The sequence below is a fragment of the Accipiter gentilis genome, chromosome 4 (assembly GCF_929443795.1).
Source record: "Accipiter gentilis chromosome 4, bAccGen1.1, whole genome shotgun sequence".
Lineage (NCBI taxonomy): Eukaryota > Metazoa > Chordata > Aves > Accipitriformes > Accipitridae > Astur > Astur gentilis.
In genome coordinates, this window is record NC_064883.1 from 43,134,727 (window position 1) to 43,158,297 (window position 23,571).

Genomic DNA, 23,571 nt, shown 5'->3' on the forward strand with positions numbered 1-23,571 from the left:
CTGAACCTCCATTTCACCTGCTGTAACTTAAAAAGAGAGATTTGCTGCATAACACTTCCCAAATGAAATGTTAGTGAGTGAAAGAGAACTTTACTGTCACTTATGCAGTTACAACATCCTGGAGTAGTTCCCATTAAAGATTCTTTAAAGGAAATCATTACCAAGAATTTTTTTCTTCTCAATAACCTGATCCTAATTATATCATGTAAAATGAGATCATTTGATGCACTACCCTTTAACTCTTCTCCTCTTAAAATAGAATTTAAATCTTTATATAGATAGAAGATTCTTTTTTGTAATTACACATGAAGTGTTTAGGATAAAATGTCTTTTCCTTTCCCCTGCACAGGAATTTATCTTTGGATCAATCAACAGAAGAAGGTTAGCAGACTTTCTAATAAGAATACGATGTTAACTAAAATTTGTTCTCGTTATTTTTGAAACATGAAGGAGATGCAATATACATCATGTAACAGTTTCTTCTGGTCAACATCTGTGAAATTAAGTTAATCACTATAATTAGCTGTTAAATGATTGTACATCCTTCATCCAGAATATGATAGAAAGAAACATTTAGCTTCAGAGAATTACTTAGGATTTAGTTCAGTCTAAGAGAATATAGCTCATTATCTCTGTTTAAATACATTTACAATGCAGTGCACATATACCAATTACTTCAAGTGCCTGTTATCTTAGTACTGAAAATCATTTATGAAAACTACTCACCGAATGCTTCAGACTGCAGAGAATGCTATTTGATTACATGTGACCACAGCCAGTTTACAAATCCTCCTTTAAATCCTTCTACCTACTCTCTTTTTACCACTTGCGTTCCACTTACACATTTTTCCCCATCCTGAAATACTGTTGTTCGTGATCCGACAAAGTAACTGATCTCAAAACTTAAAGACCGAGTTACACATAATACATTTGTAGAAGGATTTTGTGGGCCATATATTAGCACTAACACATCCTTAACTGTTGCAGCTTTCAAAACGCTTCATTCTATAGCCAGATGAAACATCTGGATCAACAGAAATAAGCAGCTCATGCAGTTGTATGTCAGTGCTAGTTCCTTTAGCAACATTCAGAGTGCCATTAGGAGAGTCCTACTTGGTTAAAGGGGAAAAAAAAATCCTGAACAGCCACAGCCTCACTACCTGCCCTTTCCAATATCCTGTGGAAACAGCAGTGTAAAAAGACAACTTTCCTTCTGATAACTGTGAGGGAAATGGATTCACAAATACTGCTGAAACAGTGGAAACTGAAGTTCCTCAACATCTGTTGACTGGAGAGCAGTTAGTGAAGGAAAGCCTGGAGGCATCATGGTACAGTCCCTTGACAATAAGCTGATGGCTCCAGACTGACTGAAAACTAAAAGCCTCATCTTTGGAGCCATGTTAGAGAAGGTAGAAACATAGACTCAGCATTCATAACCCTGTGGAATTTTAAGGGCCACATTAAATAGGACATGATACCAGAAACTCCAGGAAAGTTTAAAAATATTTGTAGCAAATGAAGATAATTACTACAGATGAGTGAGTTTGTTTCAATGAAAGATCAATTTTGAAAACCTTTGAAGGAAGACAACCAACCTAGAATTTCAAGTAAAAATAACAAATCAATTTAGTCTGGTGTCTCTGTTTTGGGAAAGGATATGTGCTGCAGGAAGAGAGAATTCCTCCATATTGCTTCACTAAGCTGTTAAGAGATAAAAGTATCTTTGAGTCAGTGTACTGAATCCCAATTGTTTTCTGAGACTAGAAACCAGTTAGTGTATTTAGCTATAGACCATGTGTTGAATTTAAAACATTTACACCTGGCTTAAAATACAGCCAGAGATCACTACTGAAACAGCTATATGAGAATCATGACTGTAGGGAGTATTTACAGAGAAGTGATGGGAACATAACCAAACCAAACTGGGCAGCGAGACTGCAGTAGCATACCCAAGCATTGACATCTCTGCCTTTTAGTCCTAGCTGGGCTAGAGCATCAGAAACTGATGGTTGTGCCTACCAAAAAGAGATCTGATCCCTAGGCACCACAACAACGCAAGCAAGATGAAGGTAACTTTTACTAACAATAATCATCAACAATCTGGTCCATACAGGAAGAAGCAAACAAGTAAACAACACCACAACAACAAAACACGATAACACAACAAACAAAAAAATCTCTTGCCTGATCTTGAAAAAAAATGAAATCAATTATTCCAAAACTGCAAAGCATCATTTACATTTGCATGCATTCATGAGATTCATCTAAGCATTCAGGACATGGCTAATACTGAGGCTGAAACCTACTTATTAAAAAACATTTGTGTGGCTATATTAGCACTTCCAGAAGAACACAGAAATGTCTTGAGATCTTTTTTCCTATCTGTGATCTGACTCTTATTTAACTCTTTTACGCAAAGTTTCTCTTGCAAAGCTTCCTGCTAGATCATTGTAGTCAAAGGCAGGTTTATATGAACTGTTCCTACATAGCACTACTCCTTCATTACAAAATTATATGTATTATATACAGCAAAATTGCATAATCTGTGTAATTAGCTCATCTCAGTCATTGCTGGCAATGGGAATAGCTGTGAAGGTTGAACAGAGGGGAAAGTTAATGACATCCACTCACAGATAAGGACTGCAACTGTAAAACTGACTGGCTCTAGCTGTCTGTCTTGTCCCAGAGCACAGAAAGCTGAGATTACCATTAACTACAGGCACTCAAAAGACACCGATTTATAGCAAATACCTGCTGTGAACTGAAGCAAATCAGAAGCCGTCTCGTAAACAGATTAGTGTCCGTGAGCTGGGGTGCGGGATGAACAGTTAGAGACAGTCCTCAGCTTCTGCATGAGGCTATGCCAACCCACTGATGCATCAGAGCCCCACAATGCACAGTAAAAAACTAATCCTTCCCCATTCCTAGCTTTCTTTACTTTTTTCTTCTTTCCCACCCCTCGTCCTGACAATAGTTCTGTTTCTCCTTCTACTACTCACTTAAGTATAAGCCCTGATTCTGCATTTTCTTTAACCTAGAGTTAAGCTACTGGTTTCACTACCACTTCATTTCTTATGCTTGTGGGCTGCCCAGACCCTCGTGACCCTCTATCACCCACCTGCGCTGCTCACAGACAGACAATTTCCAACTGCATTCATGGGGCTGATATCAAACAGGCAATAAGCCTTCAGAGAATCCATATACCGTTACTTTCGGTTTAGCATGAAAAGGCAATGCGGAGCCTGATCAAAGGCTGTTTTCTTCTAATATACTTTCTCACATCATTGCCTGAGAGTTTGAATTCCTCTTCTTCCTTTGTGCTACAATGTTGCATGATTTATTTGAACTGTGCTTTGAGGAAAAAAATATTTGAAAAACTGAACTCAGCTTATAGAAAAGGAAGACAGTCTCCACCGATAAAGCAGGAGGGTTCAATAATTTATCTTCACCGGATCGAGGTATGAGGCAAAATCCACTGGATAGGATATCTGACAACAGAATATGTATTATACTAGCAAATGTAGCCTAGGAAACAACTCTGCATTGCAGAGAAGAGCACTGAATAGCTGAATAAACATGATTTTGATAGCTAAGCATTTCCTCTGGCACACAGAAAAATCGCAGGTGCTACAGACCAGCAGATCTGTACCGAGACAATAAGGCATGAAAATAAAGAGATACAGGTGAGCTGTGAAAACATATGGTTAAACACAGAAATACATTGGTAACTGTAGTGATCACTTTACACAGATTAAATACCCCAGCTCATGGGCATTTTTGCAACTCTGAAGATGTTAATTACAATAACCTGTTTTCCCAGACCACATAAAGGGATGCTTTCCATTCAGTTCACGTTTTATGGGCTGAGAATAGAAGATTTTTATTGCTGAAAGACTGCTGGAGACAACAATATTAAGATATTGAAATCCAACTGCCTGCTTAGCACTTTGTACGTCTGAAAGTCTTTGTATGAAAACTCTTATAAAGGACTGCAAAACACAGAGTCTGTCCTCAAAACCGTCCTTCTCAGCCCCAAAGAAATTAATGACACTGAGGAATAGAGGTACCATATTAACAGGGAACTTCTTGCACTCTAAACCAAAAAAGCAGCAGAGGAGTCTTTATAGACTTGAAAGACTTCAGAGTTCCTGATTTACTGGAGTTACTTTACAAAGGGCAAGACCAAAGTACAGTAGACAGAAGCAGCCTGCCTGTGGTCAGTTGCAGAGTATGAAACAGGTCTCATTTACTGTCTGTTTTGACAGTTACAAGCTGCATTTGGCCTGAAACCACCCTAGTCCTATCTCTTTCAAACCGGCACAACCACAAACGCTGTCTCTTGACTGCAGCAGGGTACCAGAACAACCCGACGTGTTAGCGATGTCCCAGATGGTTCAATGCAAGCCACGGTCAGGCAAGTCTTTGCATTCACACTGAAAGCTGCTCTTTCAAGGCAACATAGTCAGAACCTAAGTAGTTCTAACGTGAGGTTGCAGTCGTGTCACATGCCTGCCCACTGACTCAGAACAAGAAAGCCAGAGGAGAGAGAGCAAGAAAAGATTACAAAGGAAACTAGTCTATGAACATCTCTTCTCATAGGAGCATGGAAAGAGAGAAAGTGCTAAGGCCAAATGTGCTAAAAAAAAAAAAAAAAAATCAAGCTGCACATCACCTTTTCATTTACAAGACAGATATGCTGGCTCTAACATTTTCTTCTGTTGAGTTTTAATTTGCTCAGAGACTCTGGTGGCACTGTTGTTGGTAATTGTGTCTGTTATTCTATGTTGCCTGCCTTCAATGCAGTACAGCATGTATTACTCATTCTTTATATCTGGTACTTAACCAACAATTCCCTTCTCTCACCTGCTGTTCTTTGGGATGGCAGCTCAGATTTTTACCTGTTGCCTCACAGCTGGCAGCTGCCTTGCATGGCTCTCCAGTTCTTCCCCACAAATGCTTTCTGCATGTCTCCTGATGTTTGCCCCATCCCTCTGTCAGGGTTCATGCACTGCATTTTTGACAGCACTAACTTCTGAGCAATTCCCCACCTGTATTCTACTATGCCATCTTTCCATGTAACCTCACACCAATTTGTCCTTAATTGTCTAGGAGCTGGTTGCTGCTTCTCACCTCTGCACAACTTGCCATGCTACACTGCCAGGTCTTGCTCCTGCACAATGGCATTTCTAGATTTTTAAATCACTTAACCTGTTCACTAAAGTCTTCTGCAGGAACTCCACCCTCACCCATTCCCACAGCAACTCTTAACTTACGTTCTTCTCCAGGCACAAGGTCTCTGTCTCTCTGCTCACTTTCACCTCAACCAGTAACCTTCCTTTTTATTATCAGTCTGCTTGGTTGATGCTCTGCTCTTCCTCTATCCTTTTTTCCTCATACTTCCACTCTTCCTGCAACCTTTGTGATTGCAGAAGAGAAATAAAATAGCAGTGGAAGCCAGTCGGTCCCAGTGAGATCTTTTAATTAAAATCTTTTAATTCTGAGAATTGTTCTACACATTTCCCAGATAGTCTCAGAAAGTGCCATCTTTCAGGTGTGGCAGGGCTCCTGTATCAGGCATTAAGCTCACTGCTTGGATGCATCTCCAGGCTTGTCAGAAGGACATCTGAAGCAAGTCACTGGTGCTCTCTTCTGCAAGTTGAACAGCAGGTTTATTTCTCTCACCCCGAGGTAGAAGAGGATGTAGATATCAAAGTCAGAATTCAAGTTTCCAGCAAGCAGTATGCAACACTCAGGGCCTAGACATTTGAAACTTCCAGCACTTAAACTGCTTAAATTCATCTCAAGGAAGCTATTTTTATCCAGTCCTTCTACCTTGAGCAGATAGCTTTTCTGATGAGGCATCAATGAGTCATCGACATTTCAGGATTAAATCAAAGCAATTAGCCCTGCCTTTTCCAGCTGATTTTCATTAAAGTAACAAGGCAACTGTACAAAGGTCAGTGCCCTGTGATTCTCACTTGATTCCCCTAAAAGCATGCAAAGATGAAGTAAAACAAGTAAAATGGTGGAGAAAAATTGCACATTACACATCAATAGGTATATGGAATCAAAATAAGAGACTGAGACTATTCTCACTCTGTTGTATATCATGTAATACCAATTCTTCATATTCTGCTTATAGCTCAAGTGTCCTAGAAACTAAAACCCACCACCACTAAGTGCCATGTCACAGGTGTCCATGAAGAACAAAAGATTGGTGATAGAGATGACTGAAGGATCCATTTGAAATCTGTAGGGCTACCGTAAAACCACAGAAATGCTGGTTAGAAGGAGCAGTAGAGTTCATCTAGTCCAACTTGCAATATATCATGTTGCCACACCATGTTTATTTTCACCGAGCAAAGACTTCTTCAGCTCAGTGCTCAAAATCAGTAGAAACGCTTTGTTTCCAGAAGGTATTGGTAAAATCAGAGTAAAGTTTTCAAAGCTACTCCTGAGCCTACGGACTTGGACATATAACTGACTTACCACAGTGAAACCAATTTCTTTCCCTGAGATTTCAGAAGGTGAATTTGAGCTCAGGTTTACCAGAAGCTGAGTAAACACACAGTCGATTTCCATATGGTCCCAGAGCATCAGTGACTCATTCATGTGTCTACCCCATTCATGGTACTTTCTGTGCCTAGTCAGGTTATTGCAGGGAATGAGAAAACGGCACTTGGGTTTTGATAGAGAGCCTAGAAGAGGTAACGCATTGAAGGCAGAGAGGAGGCATGCAGTTATCTGACCAGTTGAAGAAGTGATGAAAAAATAACAACACAAATTCTCTTGAGGCTCTGTAATTGGAATGAGTGTGGTTAGGTGTTACACCTCTGCTTGTCTGTGTGCTAGTGTAATCACAGTAACTCAGTCATGGATCTGCAGCTGAGATCTAACAGGGAATCAGTAAAATAGGAATCTTTAGGAAATACTTTATACCCATGTGCTGAAAAATCCAACTATTATTTATCATATTTCTAGTTACAGGAGAGCATTTTACGTACTCCCATGCCATTATACACTGAAACACACCACTACGCCGCCTGTGCTTTTCTGGCACACTCACATCTCCGGTTCAGCTCAGAGACCCTTCTATTGCCCTCAGCATTCACTGAAGGAATAAAACAAAGTGCTTATGTAAGAATAAAACTACTAATATTATTGTTGCTGGAATTTATTTTACATGAGAAACGTGCAACGAATACAGGAGAGATGAAGGGGTTAAGAACAGATTAGGATGAAAAAGACAAGTCCAGGCTGAGAATGGGTTTGTAGATGGATAAGGATGACTTCATTACAAGATAAGACCTTTGTGGTGACCTTTTAGCTCTTCCCCAAGAAAGGATAAGAACAGCAGCAAAACTCAGTTTTCATACTGCTACAGCCTCTCTCCCTGGGACTGGGCAATGCAATGCACCACCATAGCTGCATTTGGATTCATCCCTGTCCTTTTTGAGACTTAGGCTTTGAAACAGAAAGCAGATCCAAATAGAACTTTGTTCCCTCACTTATCAAACAAAACAAACCGAAAGCCTTCTTATTTTAGTGCTGCAAAGAAGCCTTCCTTAGTCACAGTCAGCTTTGGCGCAGTGCTGCCAGCTGACAGGTGGAAATGTTCATTTTTAGAGAGGCCTAATGAAAGGGAGACATTTGTTAACTATTGGCACAGTAACGGGGCAAGTGGTTGAGTTTATATATGAGGTTTATGTGAAGTGGGAAATTCAGATCAGATTAGATGGCCAAAATGAACCAAAAGTGGATCTATGGGATCCTGGCTTTCATTAGTACAAATTGCTGGTAAGGAAGAATGAAAGGAGTTCACTCTACAGAGGTTTTGTGAGCGGGTAGCAGAGTTACCTGGCTCCCACAGTCCCACACCACTCAGAGGACAGGTGCACAACTGTGCAAATCCCTGCAACTTCCCCCCAAAGATGTCACCATCCACATCCTGAGGCAAGGAGCTCTCAGAACAGGAACATAAGCCCTTGAAGAAAAGGGCTTCCCAAGTCGGGGCGTCTCTCTCTCTCTCCCCTCATAGGTCCTGGGACAGAAGAAACTCCTACCAGGCAGCAACCTGCTAGGTGCTTTCTCTATGGAAGCCTAACACTGGGAGGTCTCTCTGAAGTGCCCCTGATTCTCATCACCCCCACCATCCCCTGCCTTTTACTCTACTGTCTTGGAAAGGAATAGGGTGTCCCCAGTTTATGATACCTAGAAATCCATTTCCAGCAACTAAACACCTACTGTCCCCGCTGGTTTCCAAGCAGAGCTCAGAGCATTCAGGTGGTCAGGTATTAAGATCAACACAGAAACTAGTGTCCTTGAAAATATTCTGTGCTTCCGAACTCTGCATTACTTGCTCTAGTTGAAAATCAAAGCTGCAATCAATGTGGCAAGCCTGGAGATTCTGCAGGTAGTAATGACTGCTCATCGTGTATCCTGAAACACACAAATGCTGATGTTTCAGGTATTACTGGAATAATTCAGCAATATTGAAGTTAAATTCAAATTCTTAGCAGTGAGAAAAAGAATCATTACGAGTTCACATCTAAGTTTAGTTAAAATGGGGATGATGCACTAGCAAAATAATTTCCTATTTTCTTTGTTTGCCTCATTTCCATAACACATTTTGTGTTTTCCAAATCTCTGTTTGCTCCCTTGGTGACTCAGGAGGATAAGGAACTGCATTAATTCTTATGTCACTGTATGGTCAGTGCTTTCTAACCACGAGGGGTTTTGGACAATGCAACTGCATTGGGAATGGTTCTTTCTTTTCTGTTTTCCCAGGGAAAACTCTTAATGAGATCTGGAGGGGTTTTCTGCTTTTTTTTTTTAAATACTGAGTTTGTCTTCCTATCATTTGCTTCAATGTATTGCTTCTCATTGCACAAGTCTCATATAGAGCAGCATCTGCCCTCTGTTATTTCCAGCACTGCAGACAAAGAAGTCAGTATAAAGCAATCTGAGTTTTATTGATTTTATGAATTAGTCCCAAGAGCTACCAATTACAAACTCCATGAATAACATCTGAGGGGAATGAAACTGCACTGAAAAAGGAAAATATATACTAAAAATGCATTCTCCTCCAATTTCCATGGGAAACCATATTTCTCATCACCTTCTCAAACTACTAAGAATGGCTATTCTAATCTGGATGTTAAGTCATAGGCAATGTTGGGGTCCAAAACTAAGTAAGAGTTTCCCTTTCACAGAACAGCAGACTGAGCAAAGTCTTGCATGACTTTCGGAGTCTGAGAACTTTACTTGGACCAGGACATGGCTTAAAGTGCTAGTCTTCCAAGCCACAGAAGTTGCAAAGATTCACCATTACATAAAGAGCAAAGATACTTCCATGTCACTGAAGAACACAGAGGAAAATACAAAGAATCTAAAACTGGTCAATGGACTTACTGATCTGCGGAACACCCTTCCCACGTGCAACAGGCAAGTTCAGCAGTCACGGCTGTCCCACTGTTAATATACCTATTTGTTATTCTTGTTAAGTGGGAGCACCTAGAGCATCTGTCAAGTACCTGAGGGTCCACAGGGAGAATTTAACAGTCCCTGCCAGGGCACAGCACTCAGGCGTGAGAGATCATGTTGATGCAATAGGTAGCAGTACAGCAACGAACATGGTGTGTACAGCAAGGAGGAATCCCTGTATCATCCAAATGCAGGTTCTTGTTGACTGCTTAAGCTTCTTTGATAGAGTTGCTTCACCCCGAATGGCTACATTATGCCTTCTATAGCTTCCACATCTTCTAACATAACACACACCTGCTTCAGAACAAAACTTAACACTTTCCTTCCTTTAGCCTTTCACAGCAGCCCTAGTGAAACCACCACCAACCACCTACCTTGAGCCATTGACCTGCTCCTAAGCAAGCCCTCTGCAAAGGCAGGGACAGTAGGGTTCCTTGTGGAACACCCTCCGCCTTCTCGTCCCCTGTGTCTTTGTCCCTACTTCACTTTGGTAAGTCTCTGTGCTGGTTTTGACTGGGATAGAGTTAATTTTCTTCATAGTAGCTAGTGCAGGGCTATGGTTTGGATTTGTGCTGAAAACAGTGTTGATAACACAGGGATGTTTTTGTTATTGCTGAGCAGGGCTTACCCAGAGCCAAGGGCTTTTCTGCTTCTCCCCCCACCCCACCAGCGAGCAGGCTGGGGGGGCACAAGGAGTTGGGAGGGGACACAGCTGGGACAGCTGACCCTAAATTACCAAGGGGATATTCCGAGCATAGGACATCATGCTCAGCCTATAAAGATGGGAGAAGGAGTAGGAAGGGGGAGCCGTTTGGAGTGATGGCGTTTGTCTTCCCAAGTAACCTTTAGGCGTGCTGGAGCCCAGCTTTCCTGGAGATGGCTGAAAACCTGCCTGCCCATGGGAAGTGGTGAATTAATTCCTTGGTTTGCTTTGCTTGTGTGTGCGGCTTTTGCTTTACCTATTAAACTGTCTTTACCTCAGCCCACGAGTTTTCTCACTTTTACCCTTCTGATTCTCTCTCCCAGCCCACCAGGAGGGAGTGAGCAAGCGGTTGCACGGTGCTCAGTTGCCAGCCGGGGTTAAACCACAACAGTCTCTTTTACCACCCAGCAGGACAGAGAAGCTGCAGAGGCAGCACTGTCGGTAATTAGAGCAGGACAAAGTCCAGGACCACTATTCACACCAGTTTTCTTTTACCTCATCCATCATTTCCACCCCCAAGTGACTCGGTGCAGATGCCGGTGGACACTTACTTTACTTGCACTTTAAGTGACACCCTGTGGCTGAGAGGAGGAATTACGGGTGACCATTCCTTCAGTGACACTCTCCCTAAGGTTTTGCGACAATAAACACAGGGGCTGAAACCCAGTGAATGGCAGATAGTCTCAGGTGTTCAGCGACTAGAGAGAACAACCTCATTCCACTTTCCCCAGCAGGGTTTCAGACCTCCCACAGCTTGGCTGGATGGAAAATGGGTCATAAAGCAGAATAAAACAAGAAAACCCACACCCACAAGAAAGTCCCCACGCTAGATGTAGCTGGGTGGGATTTTTTCCTTTCATTTTGATATTGTGAGATGAGGATTTCCTGCTTTGTCTCCCTTTGTAATATATTTAATTCTTTCTCTTCCCCATATGTTCCTGAGCCATACCCTCTTCCACTCCTCCCCTGGCCCCAGAAGCACATGATTTTGCAAGTATCGTCTAATTCCTAACTTGTGGGAAGAAACTGAACCTCAGTCCATCTGTTTGCCAGCTGGTAGCTGCTCTCAGCTTAGACAACAGCTCACTATCTCATGCAAGTGACAGAGAAGTGGATGGGGCAGCTTCCTTAGAGAAAGGGTCATGGAAGCCTCCAAAAATAATGCAGGCAACCCTGTGTTTGCTGAAGCCCACAAGGTTCAGAGCCCTCTCAGAGAGCCATCATTGCTCTCTCGCTCCAACAAGCCACTTTTTCCAGCAATCCTGGGTGATGACTCCTCTGTCACAAGTTCAGGTTTGCCCCCTTGAAGGGCTAAGCAAGAGACTGGGCCTCCTGCTACTGCTCTCAGGTCTGATTGACTTCGGCGGAGGATCAGACGGGCTTGGTGCAGAACGGCAGCAGGAATTCCTGGCTCTGGGAAATGTGTGAAGTCTCCCTCAAAAGTCAAGCCTAAACTTAGGAGAATCCCAATCAGACACAATAGGATCATAGCAAAGCCACCCATAACTTACTAGTGAAGAACAAAAATACTGATTAGTGTTTAATTAGCTGGAGAAAAGGTCCCTGAACATGACCGAAGTAACATTAACAATCTCCTTATTTTAATACATGCAATTAACTTCTATTCTGTGCTCAATGAAGAAATCACACTTCACAGGTTGATAGTAAGGGGAGAAAGAAAGATGGGTTATTTTCGTTCCTCCTTTTAAATATTTTTTTCAACACTCTTCTTCCAAACTGCAAAATCAGAGTGATCTCTTACCACAAATTATGCTTCATAACAGAAAGAAAAAAGAAATAAAAACTTGAGGAAAAAAAGTAAAGCCTCTCCCATCTGTGCATGCACTGAAATAAAAAGAACCTCCCACTGCTGTATCTGTGGAAGAATTCAACGTAAACTAGCAAGAGAAAATGAACAAAGACGGTTGAAATCTTAATCTGGATACAATGCTATTGGAGTCAAGCTGGCCTAATCAACTGCAGATTTGGTCTTCTCAGAGCGAAGCTTTATGAGCGTAAACATTATGTTTTATTCCCTCTCCCAGAATTCCAGTTCCAGCCTTGTTTTTCCTCTGACTTACTTGTTTGGTTTCTCATCTGTCTCCTTTCTTTAACTTTCATGTACTCTTAACTCTCTAGCTGACAAATATTGTGTTGGTCACCCCAGGATGGCTAAAACATGGCTTCTGCAAGAAGACTCTTTTTTTTTAACAGATTTTTTGCAGTGAGTCCATAATTAAAATTGGCTACAAAACATCTGTTCTTACCCCAAATGTCCTTCTGTCATTAAACAGTCCAGTGGAATAAAAGCCTTCTGGACATCTAACAAGGTTGCAGAAGAGGGATGAGGTGGGATTAGTTCTAGGGCTTCGTAGTACTTTTCTGAGTCTGAAAACACGCATGCATTGCCTAACAAAAAAGGAAAGTCATGTATTCGATCTTGAAACTCTTCTTTCAGAAATGTGTTTTAAATATATAAAGAGCCCTTGAATCCAAACGGCAGTGCACCAGAATTTCTTAGCATCTGCTGCCTCTCAGACCGGGATGCTTCCTCTCACCTTGTCCTTTTCCCCAGCCCACATCTCAGCTGCATCTCCTCGCTACATCCAGCTGTACCTCTAGGAATCACCACTCATGCTGACAAGGCTGTGTTGATGGGCATTTTATCTCTCTCTCGCCAGTAAAGATGAAAGGCCACTAGAGCATAAAGGGTCTCTGTCTTTTACAAAGGGACTTAGCTTTCAAAAATGCGCCCTTTAGAAATCAAGCCAGAATAACCTCTGAGGAAAAAGTAAGTCATGTGAATGGGATCAACAGAAGTGCTCAAGACACTAAAATACACAAGATAAAAACACAAGTGAAAATGTTAATTGAGCCTCTAAGCTAGCCACTCATAAAAGTGCACATTTCTGTAATTATCAGGACAAGTATTACCCGTATAGTATGAACAAGACTCTGTGACCAACGGTTTCCAAGCAAGGCTCAGGTTTTATATGCAAGCTGAAGTCATCACTCCAGAAGAACTTTGAACAATAATTAATCAGAAAGAAAAGCAGCAGAGGTTAGATCTTGATAAAAGAATGGCTGTTCAACCTATGAAAATTAGCTCTTTTGCTCTTTTAAAACTTAAATAATCTCTTTAACCCCTTTCAAAAGAGGGGGGATGCAAAACAGAAGAGCTATTAATTCACTTCTTCACCCTTCCCTCAGCAATCTTTTGTAGATTATTTGCCCATGTTCAAGATGAGACAATAAAGAACTGCAGGGATTTTTTTTTTTCAGAGTGGAGTAAGCCATATGAATAGGTACAACTGTGATACTTTTGCCAGTGGCTCTTTCTCCCATGCCCATCCATATGAACAACAGCCCAGTTGCTAAGTCACCAACCCTCTCCAAATCATTCTCACCAAGGCAGCTGGTTACACGGCCATCAAGGAAAAGATGGTGTACACACCCTCACAACAAGAAGTAGGCAAGGAGGCACCAAATGCCCATCAATGCAAGATTAGCAGTGTTTATGTGCCTGTTTTCAGCAGCATAGTCCCTGGAGAAGATGAGGATGCTTTTTGCAGTACCCAAAACACTCATCTGAAGTGGCTATCTATCTGTCAAAGAGTTTTCCTATACCTGGGGCGGGGGGGCAGGTTGTGTAAGATTCGCAGAGAGGGAGTTAGAGCTATAGAGACCTTTTTTTCCTGTTGATCACAAAAGCAGCCTGACCTCAACCTCCAGGTGTGGATTCAGTTCAGCTCGACAGACACCCAAGGATGAATTCAGCTACTTAAACACAGGCATCGTATCATTTGCCTTAGAGTATCTGCAACACCTATGGGGCCTGGAAGATTAACACAAACCTACACAAGGCCTGGCCCCTCTGAAACAGGAACTATAGACCAGGCAAAACATACCTGGACATATCAAATGGCACTAGCACTTTTGCATGGGCTACTGAACTGATCTGTACGTTTAGGTTGAGCTGAGTAACTCTCTAGGCTTCATCCCCTGTATCAGTCAGAGCTCCACTAACTTGTACTACAGCTTAAATTAGCTGTTGATACCTACCTGGAAATATGTAGATTTGCATGTCTTAATCTGCAAGATGGAGACCTTCCAATGCTTCCACCTCCTACCTGCAACCAGCACAAACCAAGCTGAGCAGCCCCTGACAGACAAGTCTCACCATAGAATATCCCTCTGCTGCACTGGCTGTTGTAGACAAACTTAAATCAGAGAGCTAAGGCTACAGGAGTCAACACTTATCGTCCATCAATCAAACACCTAATCTTGGATTTTCCCATTGCACAGGGCAATTTGTAGGGAAAGGAAAGAGTTAAAGTAGACAAACTTCAGCCTGTAACATGCTGTAAGTACTTGCATGTACCACCACTTTTTTTCAAGCAGCAAAAAGAGTTTCATTACTGCCTATTTGCTGAATTAAGCAAGCTCCAGGATATCCTAATAAGTGAACTAATCTGTTTCCTAAAACAAGAATAAAAGCTTCACACTGCCAAAGCATAAACACATCTAGAGGGCAGCAATGATATTGTCATCTTTAGCTAAATATAGAACCTGAGCAGAGACAAGTGCACAGCCACGCACTGCACCAATACATACATTTTTCCTTTTTTTTTTTTTTTTTTCTTTGAGAATAATACATAAGCTTTGCTGCAAAATTGCAAAGTTGTAAGTGGATGGCATCATTTTCAGATCCTTGGTCAAAGGATATTTTGCCTATATTCACAAATCATACTGCAGGGTAACTAGGTCTTGATTTGTCAGCACAACTTTATTTCTCAAATAAAGAGAGAGAAAAAAAATCACCAAAACAACGAAATGTCAGAGATGAAAAATACTCACAGACTGACAGACTTTGTTTTACGAATCCAGCTGAAACTTATCTGAGTCACTCAGCAGTTCCCAAGAGACATACAGATACACAGACACAGGCACAAAATCACCACGGGAATTTTTTGCAGTTAGAATAGAAATAATCTACGCAAACAGTTTATTCTGTAGTGGCAAAAAGGAGGGGATTTTTTTACGTACCGGTTCTTGTTCTTAAGTTTTTTGACTCAAATATTCTTTCATTAAACTTTGCTGGCATATTGCGGGGTTTGATAGCATTCTCCATCCAAGCACAGGGGTTCTGCTTTAGAGCAACAATCAAAGCATGACAGTTGACAAGATGGATACCAAGCCAGGGTAGGTCCATCCAAAGCCTTTGATGAGCTCGTCTGTGGTGATGCGAACTACTTGTCGCATTTTGTCTTGAATTCCATACACTGCGTGCATAGAGACTACAAGAAGGCACAGAAACAGCCCCATGAGTACCAGAACCTGGGCTGCCTGATTTGTCATGGATCAGCGTCTTGTGCTTGACTGAGTCTGGTATAAGTTTTTCATATAGTTTGGGTACTTCCAAGTCTGGATTTTCTAGTGTCTACAATGCAAAAGCTTTCATTTATGGGGAATGCTACTGGGTTCATTCCCTCCAGCTGATGAGCTACTTTTATGAAACTGGTAGGAACTTGAAGTCTTTGAAATATTTAATTCTAAAACAAAACCAAAAAATCACTGAAATTGATCCAAAAATTTTATATGCATTAGAATGAGTAATACAGTCACAGCCATAGAGAACCAAAGTAAAGATACACTATAGTTCCTAAAAGACGGCAGCTTGCAAACACAGGACGAATGACAGTATAATAAATGGCGGAGTTACAACCTAGAACTGGATAAGCCCTTAGTAGAAGAAAGGCATTGCACAGTGCTTCTTCTAAACTTGTCTGATTTCAGTACAGTTCCGTAGAATATTACATACCATCATTTCTCCCTTTGCCTCACCAAAATGTAAAATGAAACAGGACAAAATTACACTACAGATCCTAGGCAGGAACCTTTCGTTGATCCAAGCCATGTCCTGATCAAACCTTCACTTTGCAGCTGGATTATTCATCTCTGAAATTTGCAAGAACCATTTCCCATTTTTTATCAGTTTCCTGTGCTTATTTTATTATCTGCACAAGGTGCACAGTCTAGGTTTTAAGCACATTGAGTCTCATTGCAAATGGCCCTCTAGTCAGCCCACAAACTAACTTGGTGAAACCATGCAAGTAAAAGTAGTCAGACCACGTCAGTATTTGGCCTTCCCAAAATTTAGACATGTTCTGCATGTACTAATTGCCACATCTTTCAAATCACGAAAGAGGTTGCACCTCTGTATTCAAATCTTAACCTGCTGTCCTACCGCTTTCCCAAGCCTTAATCACCAACTACTATTGCCCAAGAAGCTACTAATTGTACAAGTTGACTCAAATCTCAGCATAGTCCTTCCCTTCCTTTTCTGCACCACAACTTGGAGGAGCTACATGGAAGAGTACAGAATCAACTGAAAGCCGCTTACAGTGGCTTCAGTGTACTTTAGATCTCCATTGCAAGCTACGTATGCGACCACATCTGGGCACCAGTATGCACTACCTATCAGTCTTGCAGACATACATTGTCTCAATGTGACTACTCACATTTTATGTTGAAAGGAGAAAAATGTCCACTTCCCCAGACCACGACAAAATAATTCTTCAGTATTTCAATAATATATTTTCATCAATCTTTAATTTAATTAACATGCCATTGTTTTAAGAGCAATGAATTTAAGAAAATTTATTAGCACTGTAATACAAGCATTAGCCACCATTGAGGAGAGGATCAGGGAAGAACTTTAAATCAGGTCATTGATGAACTACTAAAAGCATTAACAGAGCTTATCAAAAGAAAATGAGGTATTCAAGATTTTTTTTTCTTCCATGCACAGGAAAAGCATTTAAATTCTCTCCACTGTGTTTATGATATAAATAAGGAACCATCGATAATGCATTTCTTTTTTTTTTTTTTTTTTTTTCCCTTCTCACTTTCCTTTTGGAGAAACAAAAATAAGGCAGTGGAAATACTGACATCCCCCACCAAAAAAAAGAAATGGGGAAAAAAAAGGTCATACTTCTTTGAGGTACCTTTTATATGGCTGCTCTTTTAGGGTCTATTCTGATACACTTCCTCTTATCTGAGCTGTCCTTAATTCTCAGAAATTTTCTTCTGTTCTCAGCTGAGACGGTAAAGGTAGTGGACTACCTGCTATAATCAAAGACAGCATAACCCAGCCCTTTGCATGTTCCCACCTATTTTATTGCAAAGAGCACAGGTTAGAGAATACAGGGTTTGAGGATGATCTCGCAGTTCTCTGAGGTAACTTCCTTACTCTGCTTAAAGTCAAGGATGATAAAAGCTGGTCCCCAAGAACAAATCTGGAAGAGGGCTTTGTTTTGCATAGCAAATACACAGACCTTTTGTCTAGTTATCTGACACTTGACACATAGAGCTGGGGAAAGAATAAATTCACTTTCAACAAGCTAAAAAACAAGGTCTAAGATGACGGGGTCATTCTTTTATGGGACTTAATAAGAATGCTAGCCCCACAAAATTAACACTATCTGAAAATTAGACTACTAACACCTGAGCAACAGTTCAGAGTGAAACACGGAATGAAATGTCCCCACAGTCAAAAGCACACTGAATAGTCTGAAAAAATGAGTGACAAACAAGTGGGTACACATACCTGGAACTAATATGTTAAAAACTCTTAATGAAAGGTCCAAACAGTATTGACAGATAAGGAAAAGGAAATGAGTGCCTGGGTCCAACAGCCTGAATAATAAATTTTTAGTGAGTCATCATGATTGTTTACCTCTAAGAATAAAGCATCAGTTCCAAGAGATTTCTAAGGAGCGCCCATGCTCCCTTGCTTTGAATATTATTTGTCTTATAATATCCTCTACTGTCTCCCTTGCAGTAACGATGCAGCCACTCCAGCCTCATAAGCCAACTGCTGATGAAGTTGCTAAACAGATTCCAGACTGCAGCCTTCTGTTTGTTAGATACAACTTCCAGCCCAGTTTGTCCCCTTGTTCACACAAACAGCCTCTCAAAGGGAGAGTCCTTTCAAATTACAGTTCTTAGGTGTTAAGACTAAGTACTTCACAAGCCAAAGGATCTTTAATTATCCAAATGGCTGAAGCATTGCTACAAATACATTCAACTATACATATCTACACATGAACAAGCATACAAAGCACAGTATACTCTCCTTAGACTGCAGAGGATATTTTTGCCCAGATCTACTTAAATACGCTTAAGTAAAGAAGAATTGGTGTGCAAAAGTCTGTGCTTTTGAGAAATCTGCATCATTCCAGGCAGGAATTTTGAATATACAGGCTGGAATGTGGAGGAAATGTTGATTCCCAGGCAAACACTTTTTTCCTTTTTTTTTTTTTTTTTTAAAAAATGGAAAATATATTTTGGATCTCCCCAGGCGCCTTCACAACATCAGATCTGTGGGAGAAAGAAAGGAGTTTGTACTTACTCGTGGTGTTGTATTTGATCCCATTGAAGAACTCCGGGCAGGGTCTCTCTACTAGTTCCCCCGCAGAGGTTCTGGGCCAGCAGGTCCCAATCTGATCAGTGGTGGCATTGCAGTACGGACCTTTTGCATTAAAAAAGGAGACAGAAAGGGAAAAAGAAGCAGTTGAGAAAATACAAAAGTGACACACTTTGCATCACAAAGCAAACTGAATCCTAACACTTATAAAGCTTTTCTGAGCCCTGCGCTAGGTAATGTTTCCTACCATCAAAGCCCAGGAAAGGGATAGAGGAACTCTCTAAAAAAGTCTCTTGTAAACGATCCAGGAGGCTGCAGTTGACATCAAATTCTTCTAAGATGAACTGAGATATGGTCACATCCATTATTTGCCCCGGGACTGCTGGACTGGGTCAGGCTCCTTCCCCCTTTTCTGGTTTGTTTTTTTTTTTTCCTCCCCTCTCTTTTCTTCCTTTCTGGAAACAAATGAACATCAAGCTGCGGACACCCTGCAATCTTGTGTGTGCGAGCCTCTCTTCCTCCCAGCGTGCTGGCAACTTGGCTGAGAGTCTGCGTCTGGCTGTGCAGTTCAATCCTCCAGGCTCTTCTTTGCTTTAAAACAGCAGCTCAGGAACCAATGGGATCACGCTGAGCCCAGAGTAAGGGGTTTGCGTCTCTTAGCCAGCTTCCCTGGTCTAGCAGCTCTCCAATGCCGCCTCACATTGCCAGACTGTTGTATTGCTTTCTCTCCCTCCCTCTTCTCATTCTCTCTCTCTCACACACACACGCGCGCAGACACACGCACACACACAGAGTTTTATTGTTGGCTTCGGGGATGAGCACTTTTGCAAAAATACTGCAAATTAGAGGCAGGGAGAAAAGGAAAAGCCACCGGATGAAAAACTCCTCTTGCTTTTTGTGAAGCAAAGCAATTCCTGCCTTTACTGTGTGGAAGTGAGGATAAGCAGAGATGCTTGGACAGGGAGGGGGAAGAAGGGACCCAGTCCAGTAGCTGCAGTACTGGATCCTGAGCAGGCCTTGAGAAAGAAAAGAAATAAAAGCTGGGATGAGGGAGATGGTCTGATAGAAGGGAGGCATCAGAACAAAGGAATCTGAAGTAATGACCCACAGGAGAGGCAGAGTGGGGAGAGTGAGAGAAGGGTTGGGAGCCCAGCCCGGGAGAGGCAACACATCTTTTAGCCACTCGCGCAGATGGGATGGGGTGGACAGCAGAGTAGGGCAAGGCACAGAGAGCAGAGGAGAGCTTTGGAATGGAGGATCATTCAGGAGACGAGGAAGAAAAGGCCACTCTCATTTTCCAGTGGTAGAAGGGAGAAAGCATTTCAGAAAGGATGAGCACCCAGACTGATGCAAGAAGCAAGGGGAAGAGTCTCTAAGCAAGGAAACCATGATGTGGGGGGAGAGGGAAGAACAGAGGGCTTGACAAACTGAGGTCATCATGGAACATGATGAGAAGGGTCTGGGGAAGGGGAAGGATGAGAAGAAGTTTGGAGGGAGCTGCTCAGGTGGTTGGTCACCTTTTGGGAAATCAAAGCTCAGTACAATGGGAACTGGGTGAAGTTCTGCACTCTGGGACATGCTGGAGAGCAGCTTAGACCTAACCAGCCTTTATATCAGAATAATGCAGAAACAGAAGGCAAGGACAATAAAGAAGCTTTGACAGAATGAAAGTGATCCAGAAATGAACTCCTGTTTACAGTCTGTGTTCACAGCTTTAGACCGGACATGGTGCTTACACTGAGTTCAAAGCAGTGGTATAGGACTTCCTATAACATCTACCTCCCACCCTGCAATGGCCTGGACTTTCCCTTTATTTACACGTAAGATTGAAGGGCTTTATTTTTTACTCTTCAAGGACCAAAGGAGTTTTGTTATCCAAAGAAAGGAAAAAGAAAAAAGCACTGGGTTCGAATGGCAAATAAATTAACAACATGTGCTGATGAGAGAACTAGCCAGGACACTATATTGCCATCTGGAAATCTGGAGATTTTTTTAACTTTTTCAGATTGCAATGAGGGGAGAAGGGAGGAGTGCCATCATGAGTTTGGGATGAGTATTTTTGTTTTAAATATGTAAAACCCCATAAAGATAACAAGTGTCCTAATTCTCTAGGCAGCATGATATTCTGAGGCAAGTAATTGCACCTCTCTGTTTCTCTCTGGAGCCATGATCTCTTTCCCAAGTGAATGTTCCCAAAATTGCAACCCCTTCTTGAGAAATCTGCATTTCAACAAATTAACCCTTGTCAACACCATGAAATCTCTTTGTTCCATGCATCGCTATAATCCCCAAAAGCCGGAGAGAAAATTTCTTTAGCATCATTCACACAACACGACCACCACCAACATACTGGTTGTCTTTAACCAGGGCTTTGAGGAAAAAAACCTTTTTCTCGAACTTTAAAGTGAGGAAGATAAAGGAGGCTTTAAACCTCTAAACAATTCACAGACATCTATCCCTCAAAGTATCTTCAGCTCTACACTTTAAGTTTCTTTGCTTCTTTCTGACAGTGCAGTTGAGTTCAGAAAATTTATTTTTGTTCCTCAAGCAGAGCCTCTCAGTGATGGCTATGAGATCTTCTCAGAAGACAGCATTTGCCAGCGCCCAATGGCATCACTGAGCCCAGCAGCCATTTCAACTGAGGCAGAACTGATCAGTGAGTAGGGCACTTGTCCAGGATGCTGATAAGATAATCTTCTTCCACTTCTGCTGCCTCTCCGCAGGGGACAAATCACATAGTCTGGCCAAAAGTCTTCACTTCTCACCTTCTGTCTGCCTTGTCTATTTTATCACACTATTTGTGCAGCACCCACCACACTGGAATCAAAAACTTGGCTGGAGGCTTTGAGCACTAGAGTTTCCTGAATTTTTGGAGGAATCCATCACTTACTAAATTACAAAGAGAACGACTGTTTCAAAAATCAACTACTTTTAAATTTGGTAAATGTTTCATGTTCCTAAATGCTGCCCTGTATTTTCCAGCATAAACACTTGAAGATTTTTCAAATGGTTCAGATATTACAGAGTCGAACACTAAGCTAGATTTCATTTCAAAACTGTTTTTTATAGTGGTTAACACCTGAAACAACAGCCCTGGATTAAACGAAATATTTTTTCAGGATTAAGAGAATGATTTCTTCATTTAAGTGAGAAGAGGTAGAAAATCTTCAGTCTAAGCTAATTCTTCCCGCCATCTTTTCAGTTCAGCTAACTTTAGAAAATCAGAAGCAGTACATATCACACAGATAATACTATTCCATTCCATATATTTAAAAACCAAAAAAACCCACCTCAGAAATAAATATAGAGGTGATAAACAAATTGTCTAGGAGTAAGGCTGAATGAAGAAAATAATTTATTGTTCCTCAGTCAACAAATTAGCACCATTCTTTAATAATCCCTTCCCAGTTCTACTGTAGCCTCTTGATGAAAAGATACTTCTGCAACTTTCCCTGGGTACAATCAACTACTTAGTAAAAGTTTCTCTCTGGCTGGATCTAGTCAAATCCTGACCACGTCAATTTGACTTATTTGATGTGAAAATGTTGCTCTTTATAAAAGAAGCAAACGCAATGAAATGAAAGATTGACAGAAATATTGTAGTTGCTGACACTGCTGATTCTCTGCTGGTGCGGTTTGCCTCCACGATGCATCTGATGCATGTAACTACTAGATCTTGCCAGGCAGTAGGTAGCAGAGGTCTACCTTAAAAATTACTGAGTAACCCAAGAAAGCTAGTGATTGCACTTGGCAGGCAGAAAAACTTTGTCAACTTAAAAGTAGGCTTGTTTCTATGGGGTGATATTCATTGGTTTGTTTGGGTGCATATGCAAGACATAAGCACAACCAATCAGTATAAGAACGTCTGAATATGCAAGGTTATGGAAGTGAACAAGACAGACAAATAAACATGTAAATACACACACAGCTCAGTAAACCTCTTTTACAGAAGAGATATTGGAAAGTGATCTATAGCTCTTCTAATAAAGGAAGGAGCTCAGCTCATAAGTGGGATACAATATTCCCTGGTAATGGAAATTTTTATATGCCAGCCCTTGCACCACTGTTACACAGCCTGTTTCTTAAACTCCAACCCAACCCACAGTTGGTAGAATTAGCCAGAGGATGGCTTTTAGTTTGCCCCACTAACAGTGACTAACAAGGATGACCTTGTGCTGTTTAACCAGCAACACCAAAACTCGGCTCTATGCCAACTCAGGCAGCCAACATATGTGTTTGTGTGGGGTGACAGTACCTCCAGAACCAGCCGACTGATCCTTGGTCATGTCTGCTAGAGGGACCTCTTCTCCCCAGACACTCAACCTCCACAAAATCAAGAGATCACTATATATTTCAATACACAAGATGGGTATTGAAAAAAAGATGAAAAAAAAAAAAGGAAAAAGGAAAGAAGAAAAAAAAGCACCAGTTCTCTCCTCATTTCCCTTTGTCAGAGAAAGAAAAGACCACTGTACCTCATCCAGCCTTCTCTTCCCACTACAGTAATGGTTTTATCGCCAGTTTCCCTATCCATTGATATGAAAAGCTCATGGTTTCTAGGCACCAGTCACCATCTCTTCTGGTATACAACACAAGCTTAGGACAAGAAATGCACATCACTCATCAGACAACCTGGTTACACCAATACCCTTTTTACTTCGGTTCCATTGGCTTTCAGGGATTTACCTCACCAATATGGAAGTAACAAATGGAGTCACAGTCTGAGTATTGGCGCTTTAGGTCTCTTTAATCCAAGTAATTTCACATCCATACTCATCATCTAACACTATAAATTGGTCTGTTAACACAGTCATGGATCTGTGTTTGGAGTGTGAGATAAGCAAGACAGCTACATAGCCAAATAACTGATTCAAAAGTGTGCTATGGTCTGCAGGCCAAGTACAACGCTTTCTAGTTCCATCTCACTTCTGTCCGGCCCTTATGGTGTTAATACAGG

The 23,571-nt window shown here is 41.4% G+C and overlaps 1 protein-coding gene across 3 annotated transcripts in view; it reads right to left on the minus strand.

The window, feature by feature from the left end:
- CRHR2 (corticotropin releasing hormone receptor 2) overlaps positions 1–23,571 on the minus strand; it is a 161,330-nt gene that overhangs the window by 93,120 nt on the left and 44,639 nt on the right. For 2 of the 3 annotated variants that reach the window (XM_049798716.1, XM_049798715.1), the window contains exon 3: positions 18,600–18,719. In XM_049798716.1, the coding sequence (XP_049654673.1) occupies positions 18,600–18,719 (120 nt within the window). Of the gene's footprint in view, positions 1–18,599; positions 18,720–18,861; positions 19,175–23,571 lie in introns of those variants that run through there. The other variant, XM_049798717.1, reaches the window with a different exon arrangement.